Below are 8,482 nucleotides of genomic sequence, written 5' to 3'. Positions count from 1 at the left end.
GAACAGTATCGTCAAAAAGTGTTCGTGTTTTTATCGTTAAAATAAAACACCTAAATAACAGTAAAAATACTTAAAAAGAACCACAAGGTTATGCCACCAACAATACAACAACAAACTTACTGAAACGGCGGCAAAATTTTCCAGAAAAGCCCGGGGAACAAATGCAGGAGTATTCACCATCTTTGTGTACGCACGTGCCATTATTTTCACACTGAACTGCAGGACACTCATCCATACCTGAAATCATAAATGAATGTTTTAAAGGTAAGATCAGAAATGCAGCTGACACTATGTGTAGGTTCGACAGAAATATTCCCCAATTCCGTCCTCACATGTGCTGTTGTTTCCGCATTTATTGTTCTTGCAGTCGTCGACATATGCTGGAAAACATACACAGTTTTTGGACGAAATTCATCCAATGCTTCACTGCACAAAAATTCTTGAAACGTCGAGTTAGGCTGTAATTAACTAAAAAGCTGTCCTTGCCTTTAGTTCTTAGGGCCTGATCCAAGAAATGTAAAAACGAATTTCGCATTAATTGAAGGTGAACTTCAACAAGACGTTTTGTAAACATTGCCCATTTGACATCGCCGACCCCTAAAGCATATGTTTATGCTGTTTCGAAGTACGTTAAAAAAACGTTTGAATTATCATAAAATAATTTTAAATGTATATTATACACATAAAGATATCCATCTTAACTCTAGCCTTAATATTTCAAAAATGAACAAACGTTTAAAATACACGTTCATTATTTTCATGGCCGAAGTTATGGTGAAATCTTTAATGTGCATAATACGTGCTTCTTACTTCCCACAAAGAAATTTCATCTTTAGAAAGCAAATAGTAGCTTACCTTCAAAAGTGAATGAGGCATTAGATGCACCAGAATTTCTGCTTGTAATCCCATTAGCATTCGATCCTCCATAAGACTTCAAACCTCTCACGTTGTAAAATGTCACATTTCCACCTTTTTGTGCTAAAGCAAGTTTATAGTTTTCAACACAAACCAGAATCTAAATATATACCACAATATTTTAAACCTGAACGAAGCGTTTACTTAATTAGGCCTAAAAGTTTAATTTTAGGAATGTTTAAAACAACTATATTTTTTTGCAATTAAGTCATATAATGGAGGTCTGTTTTTTTATTCTAGTTAGGCCCGAACAGATTATTAATGTAGGTTATATTTGCTAATCCTTGTAATTTATTAACTGAATTACCATTGATTAAGACCACTTTTGTTTGACTAACATTGTTTATCAAAGAAAAAATTAATTCAAGAAACAAAATTGACACCAATAACTTCAACTATGGTCACTTGCGTTTAACCAACCATTGTACACCAAAAAAAAACTTCCCAACAATGTTTTACAAACAAGTCATTAACCCCTCCAAAAACCACCTGGCTCAAATTTCCAACTACCTTTTGACCCGACAACCAACCTGTGAGTTTTCCGGCATGCACAGCCGCGCGACACACTGATGAGTTGGAAGTGTAAATGACCGACCCATAGATCTCTTCCTTGTCACATTGAGCCGGACATGTAACCTCTGTGACTGAGGAAGACGACTTCCCTTGTGTTGAACATGTCACTAAAAATCCATTTCATGAAAGGGTAAAAACTGCCTTTGAAGGTCAATTACCAAAATCTGCTGAATTGACAAGTGTTTTTTTGCAGTGCTTTACGAATATATAGGGTTTACAGTCTCTTAACAAACTCATAGGTAGTACCCTAAGGGTTCGTGAATACCAAAGTTTAAAAGCTGGTAGAAATGCCTATTCAAAATTAGTAGTTAACAAAAAAATCCTTTTTAACATCTTTTATAACATTTAGTTTGTGCTTTTTTTCTGTTTTTTTTTTTTTATTAAAGAAATGCACATAATATATTTAAACCATTTTTTCAATCCTAAAGTCAACCCCTACTATACAGCAAAATTGAATCCGTTGCGGTGAAACCACATTTTTGTGAGCTTCTGATGTAAATAATGATTTTTCTACCGTGTAATTTTTAAAGATCAACCTACTGTCAAATGAATAGAAATCTCCATCACTATTACAAGCTTCACTCGTCACAGCGTTCCGTTTACCATCACTGTAGTGTTTCCCAAGCTGTCCCGGACTTCGGTAAACCTTTACAAGTCCACCATCACCTGTGTTCAATAAGTTTTGGGTCTGGCTTTAAGTTCGAATAAGACTTGATTAGTGCCCTGACTTGGCCTAATTTTTATCGTAATTTTATCTTGATCATTGTAACTTTTGTGTGTAACTCGGCTTTTTTTTTGTTTAAATCGAGCTTGGGCCAGATTTTGGACTTGTACTGGCGGGTTCGGACCCGCCAGTACCGGATTAAGGGTCTGCTGGCCTGTAGGCACATTTAAGTGGCCAAAGTCAGGGTTGCCAACTAAAAAAATAGAATTATCAGTGTTGCCATCATTTAAAGTGGCCTGGATTTTTGAATGGCCTCTAGGCACGTGCCTACTTTGCCTAATGGGTAATCCAGCACTGGGGCCCGTTACTACTGTATACTTAATTGACACATAGTTGAAACCAGTGTGATCAACTAGAATCCTACATATTTTATTATTTGTGGGAAATACATATTATTACAGCAGTTTCAACAATCTCTTAATATATTTCAAGTGACCAGTTTAAGACTCGTCATCAAAATAAGAATGTTAAAGTGATAAACTCAGCTACAGCTTTTAGCAGCTTTCCTAATTATTCTCCGACTTTAATCATAGCTGAGTCAGGCCGGGTTTGAACTTGGGTTAAATATCACAGGTTTGATTCGGGCCTGGCTTCCTACTTGGTCATATTAATAAGTCGGAATTTCACTCTGGTAAATACAATTATTCGATCTAATGTGGACATTTTTTTCGATTCTGACTCAAGTCCGCATATGGCTCCAACACGGACAAACTCAACACACCATAATGCTTATGCAAGCTTTGGTTATTAAGAATATGGAAATTTTTGTCAGGTAAACTAATGGTAAAAAGCTTACCATCAATGCGTTGGTCGTGCATTGCAGCCAAACAAACCGGGCCTCTTGGGTAAATCTTGTTGCCACATAAAGTTGAATTCTGACGCCAGCACTTAGCAGGGCATATGAGAGTTGTAATGAAATGTTCGAGATCCGAAAACTCAGTGTCACAAGTCACTGTTAAAGCAAACAAAAAGTGAATTAGTTTGTGTTAAAATCCGTTCCTTTCTAGACTATTCTCCGGAATAGAGAATACAAAGTCATTTTATTTTGATTTTTGTTTGTTTTTTTCAAAAAAAATGGCGTCATTAGTATTTAGGGAAACGCCATTGTCAAGCGTTATTATAGTTTACTAGTAAATTACCTTATTTAATAACCTTTTTACCTAATTACGATTTAACTCAAAAATACATTATGGTTTGTTTTATCACCCATTCTGATTTTCTAACTCAAAGTACAAAATTGGAGCCGTTCAACCGCCACCAAAATAACATGTTTACAAACATGATACAACAGAAAGCACAATTACCACCACTATAATTTTTATATGAGTGTGTCGTGATCTCTGTCTGCATGGACGCTTCAGGGTTGATCCCAGTACGCGAAATTGAAATGTTAACGAATTAAATATTAAAAACCAGCTTACGACCCATTTAAAGCATAACGCATTCCGGCGTTGCCCGCCCACCAAGGATAAAAGTAAAACAAACAAACGAGCCTATATTGAAACAAATATCATTAACAACAACTTGGTTATCATACAAAATAATAATAAAAAAAATTCTTACCATTAAGTTGCTGACTGCATTGTACAAACATAATCTTTACCACGATAAGAACCAGCCACATTTTTGATCATTACGTTGGTAAAGCTTCTAGCAAACTGAAACGTTGTTTAAAGTGGCGGTACTTATGTACTTTCTGGTTGAACTAATCCTTTCATATAATTCCGAGTGTTTAAATTAAGAAAAGGTTCTGTGGCATTTCAAACTGACATTTACGTCATTGTTAAAGGGAGTTTTTTGCGGATATCCTTGATTTGAATGCATGGATGTCTATATTTTGCCCAATTTGATCGAAGAATGGTTTTCACTGTTTTTCAACTTAAAGCATAAATTTTTTTTCTAAAGAAAATGCAGCAATGTTTTTTCTCAATATTCGTAAAACTTAAATCTCTTATATTTTCTATGCGCAAAAATAAAGCATACAAACATTTCGCAATTAATATATCACATTAAGCGATAACATGTACAGCAATCGTATAAATATGTTTATTTTATTTCTTAAGCAAAGACTTAAAAAAGGTTGTTAAACAGTGTTTTATTTTTTTTTAATTGTCAAACATGAGAAAGTACAAAACCTAACTTTAAAATCTTAAATGTGATTTTCCGACAAATAAAAGTGAGATCTTTGTTAAATTAGTTTAAATCGTTTAAAGCATTGGTGAATAGCATGACATCTTTTGATTCTTCCACACCCAATTTCTCGTTAATGTGACGATAGAAAAATTCTGGTGCTTCGGATTTAAGCGATTTGAGGAACGAGAGAGTCTCGCCATCCAGTTTCGTGTAAGTTGATCTATTTAACAATAAAGATTGTATAATAACACATTAATATCAATTGAGTAACACCTGCTTCTAAAACAACGCAAACAAACACACAACTACATGGAGAGACTACCTAAACGTCTGCAAAAATAATATTCGCTACGCACTCTATGGCAGTTTGATTTTTCAAAAACAAACATTGCTCTGTGTAATTATGATTATTGTTTTTAGTTATCGTACTGTGAGCTTTCAATCATACATTTACGTATATCGAAGTACTAAGTTGGACATCAAAAGAAAATCTAAGTGTTCTTTGCATGATAAAGCCCCTACATCTACAATTCAGCTTTTATTTCGGTTGATTAACATAAATTTTAGGCCATTGTGGTTCTGTGCATGCAAAGGTGACATATTAATTTTAAACTGAAAAATCATTTGAAACAAAATAAAAATGGCATGGCTGTGTTTAAACGGTGGGTCGAGATTTTACCCCAATCTTTCGCCAAATAAACGAAAAATAGACATTGGATCTTTGATCCCCTTTAGAACTAGTAGCATTTTATTGCCTTTTATATAACACCACAACAAATGGAATTTTAATCCAATGGAAAGCCAAGTCAAACCAACCAAAATGCCATGCAAAGTAATTTTCGGTCACGAATACACTAAACTAGAAAAAATAATTTGAGCCAATAAACTTTTTAATTTCTTTAATTGGCTGTTTTTAAACCAGCCAAGCCGTTTTTCTTTGTCTGCATTACTCGAAGCTTACTGTTTTAGTCCGTGTCGTTTTGCCCATTCCTGAACTTCTTCTGTTGTCCACGAGTTTGGGGAATTATTTTGTGCAACAACCGTTGTTCCGCCTACTTGGGTCTAAAATCAATGTTACTACATCGTTAAGAAAACTTACATAATACGTGTCTAAATTACCTAGGTCCTAGATTGTTTGATTTTGATTAAAATACCTAAGTTGAAAGTAAAACATTATAGTGAATATATATTATTCTCAGAAAAGGCTGTAGTGTACCCTTCTTGTATTTTTTGGTCAATGCAAGTCCATGATGCTTTAAAATGAACAATTTTGCTTGGAATTTGTTAGGTATAATTTGTAAAAAGTTTGGTGAGAAGTAATTCAATAAAAAATTAAGCAAGTTAGTTTGTACCTGTGAAGATATCGCTCCACAAGCTTTCTTTCCCCTGTCGCCCAGTTCCCTTACAAGTTTTGGCATCACAATTGGTACGTCACTAAGCTGTGTGACGTCATGAATGAACTTCGAACCCAAAATCATCCCTGCATAAAAAAAATCCGCGGGTTGCCTTGACGATTCATAAAAGTCTTACCTAGCCAGCCGTTCGGAGAATATCCAGGCTCCACTCTTATGGGAATTATATCTTTTTGCAGTTTTTGAGCGTAGTGGCTTTCCATTCTACAAAGAAAATAGCTTCTGTGTGTGTAAAGAGGTGCTACATTAACGGAGTTGCTGATACATTTTTGCGAGGTAAAAATGTTTTGGCCATTTGCAACGTGGTTCGTTTTTAATCATTCATCACAAAGTTGTAAACAGGCCTGAAATTGGAGCCCGGACCCAAAAGTATTAGCCGGAAGCCCGGCCCGAACCTAAATCGTTTTTAGGAAGCCCGTTTAGGCCCGAAAGTTTGATTGATACATTAACAGGCGTATACATTAACACCTCGGAAAAGACCATTACAACCAACACAAGAATATACAATTGGTCTTAAACAAGTTTTAGGTCTGCTTGACATCAGGCCAGGTCCAGCAACTGGCAACTTAGCTGGTTACATTAATTTAAATAACTTTTAACACAGGGTGTATAGTCAGGTCCAAATCAATCCGTTTTTTGGAAAATCCAAGCCCTAACCCGGCCCGACTGGCAACTCTGATTCACCATGCGGTATTGTGGATTCAGATTACCTGCAGTTTGGACTGTCCTTGTATTTCTGTGACATGCAAATGAGCACAACTGCTGATTCTTCAACTGCGTCTGCCATCGCTTGATAGAGGTTTCCCCCCATTTGATCCATATCCATCCAAACATTGTAGCCGTGGGATTCAAGGTGGGTTTTAATCTAAGTAAATTTGAGCAATGGGACAAAGTTTTCGAGTGTTTAGAAAAGCAGTATGGTGTGTTGTACATTCGATTTGTGCATCAGGTACGCAAGAAAATTTTGTTTTACTGGTGAAGTGGAACTGTCTTTCTAACTAGTGATGCAACGAAGTTTCGTTTGGCCAAAATATTTTAGACGAATCTACAGTTTTTCAATGTTTCGGTTTTGGCCCGAACTTGTTTAAAATTTGTCCGAAACCAAACGTTTTGATTGCTTTAAATTGGCACCTTTTCTGCAAACCATTGGAAGTTTAGTAAAGCTTGCGCATTGTGGAAGTGATTTAAGGGTGATATAAACGAGTTCACTTGCATCAACAACACAAGGTTTAGTTAAAAACATTGATCAGAAAGAGGATTTAAGATTCGGCCTGATTTTATACGGCAGCGCAATGCAAAAACCATGTAGTCTAAAATTTCGTTGGTAATTAACCGCTTAGCTAAACAAAAAGCACCCCTTGCGGCAATAGAAGCATATTTTAACATAGGGTTCGAATAGAAATAACCTGTTTTATTAAAGTTTGGTGGGCCCAGGAATAGCTGAGCATCAAATGGGTTTTTTTCCTATTTTGGCTTGTTGCTTCTCCAAGCGGTTGAGTCGCCTTTGAAAAAAAGATTCCGCAATTAAATTAGGCTATTGCGGGGTAGTTTAAATAAATACGTTGCACTTACCGAACTAGATACTACATTAACAATCGATTCTGATTGGTTCTTGAGTAGCCACAACACACCGGACGCTGCTTCTCGCAGTTGCCTGTTGTTAATACCGTTGAAAAATGTTATACTGCTGCTATATCCTTACTTCTATTATAAGGCAGCTTATAACATAGTTTTGCCATAAAGCAGGCTTCTATGTTACGCCAATAGTACAGATAATTTACCCAGCAACATTATGTTTGTAAAATGCGCGGTAAGATAGAATATTAAAAATTAAGAGAAGCAACGAAGAACCAGCGTTGGAATTTTCACAAGGTTTTTGTTGTTTGAGACTGTTCAAGCGACCTATATTCGTAATTTTGGCATACTTCGTAAGGTGCAAGCAGTCTAATGCGCTGCGACAAATCAGATTTTGTAAATAGCGAGACTCCTTTAAGGTTAAAAAAATATAAAGACTCTTGTCGGTAAATGAAATAGATTTTTGCACCTGTCTCGATGGCTTTTTAGCTCTTTAAGTTTCTCAATAAGTTTTTCTTCGCCGTTGATTTTTCTGTTATTTTCTTTGACGAACGACAAGGCCCAGATGCAGTTTACAGCTATAGTTTGCTCTTCTACATCACCTGCAAATGAAAAAAAAAAACATTTTAAAAAATGAGTTTCGTTTTTACTTGCTTATCAAGTTTTCATTGCTTACCATTTTCAATTAACTCCATCAAGTAAGGCAGCGCTCCACTTTGTAAGATGAGCTTGCTGTTCTTGTTATTATTTGCGAGTTTGGTCAAACCAAGAGCGAGTTCTTTTGCTGTCGAGCCAGAGTTTGAGCGCAGACCAATGCGTTGCAAAGCGTTGTTCAAGTCCTAAGAACAAAACGAATCGAAAAATGCTTTTTGCGATAGCTGCTTTGGCACTGCCAAGAACACGCTGGCCACAACGCCGTAATACTAATAATTAAAATAGCACACTTATAAATAACGACAAAAGTTCAATGTATGTGGTAAAAAAGCCAACACACAAAAAACTTACCGAAGTGTAAACTTAAGGCTTTGATGATTATTCCAAGTTCGCGTTATTCCATCATAATATTGTTTATGTTTCATTATTTTTTTTGTCAAACACTCGACGGGTTTTGGGTAAAACAACTTTTTTTGACAGGATATTAACTTTTGTC

The 8,482-nt window shown here is 35.8% G+C and overlaps 2 protein-coding genes across 2 annotated transcripts; both read right to left on the bottom strand.

Moving 5' to 3' along the window:
* Positions 1–288: 288 nt before the first annotated feature.
* Positions 289–3,836, bottom strand: LOC145222404 (cysteine-rich secretory protein LCCL domain-containing 2-like). The gene is made up of 6 exons (XM_080088515.1): positions 3,776–3,836; positions 3,009–3,164; positions 2,029–2,154; positions 1,446–1,595; positions 856–978; positions 289–380 (listed from the first exon to the last, which is right to left on the bottom strand). The coding sequence occupies exons 1-6, from the start codon at positions 3,834–3,836 to the stop codon at positions 289–291; spliced, it is 708 nt and encodes a 235-aa protein (XP_079944641.1).
* Positions 3,837–4,310: 474 nt separating this feature from the next.
* On the bottom strand, positions 4,311–5,823 carry LOC145222402 (uncharacterized). Its single transcript, XM_080088514.1, has 3 exons — positions 5,698–5,823; positions 5,307–5,407; positions 4,311–4,565 (listed from the first exon to the last, which is right to left on the bottom strand). Exons 1-3 carry the CDS (start codon positions 5,821–5,823, stop codon positions 4,406–4,408), a joined length of 387 nt encoding a protein of 128 aa, XP_079944640.1. The 3' UTR covers positions 4,311–4,405.
* Positions 5,824–8,482: the final 2,659 nt, after the last annotated feature.

The sequence above is a fragment of the Phallusia mammillata genome, chromosome 4 (genome assembly GCF_965637545.1).
Source record: "Phallusia mammillata chromosome 4, kaPhaMamm4.hap1.1, whole genome shotgun sequence".
NCBI lineage: Eukaryota > Metazoa > Chordata > Ascidiacea > Phlebobranchia > Ascidiidae > Phallusia > Phallusia mammillata.
The sequence above is the reverse complement of the archived record's forward strand: the minus strand, read 5'-3'. Positions and strand labels throughout refer to the sequence as shown.

Bases quoted from the DNA above. Each gene is read 5' to 3' on its own strand.
- LOC145222404 (XM_080088515.1), bottom strand. From the start codon at position 3,836: ATGTGGCTGGTTCTTATCGTGGTAAAGATTATGTTTGTACAATGCAGT. The intron at 3,165-3,775 runs GTAAGAATTTTT...TTGCTTTAACAG, and splicing joins ATGCAGTCAGCAACTTAATG to TGACTTGTGACACTGAGTTT. The intron at 2,155-3,008 runs GTAAGCTTTTTA...TATTGAACACAG, and splicing joins GCACGACCAACGCATTGATG to GTGATGGTGGACTTGTAAAG.
- LOC145222402 (XM_080088514.1), bottom strand. From the start codon at position 5,823: ATGATTTTGGGTTCGAAGTTCATTCATGACGTCACACAGCTTAGTGAC. The intron at 5,408-5,697 runs GTACAAACTAAC...CATTGATTTTAG, and splicing joins GTGGAGCGATATCTTCACAG to ACCCAAGTAGGCGGAACAAC. The intron at 4,566-5,306 runs GTAAGCTTCGAG...ATTGTTAAATAG, and splicing joins AAACGACACGGACTAAAACA to ATCAACTTACACGAAACTGG.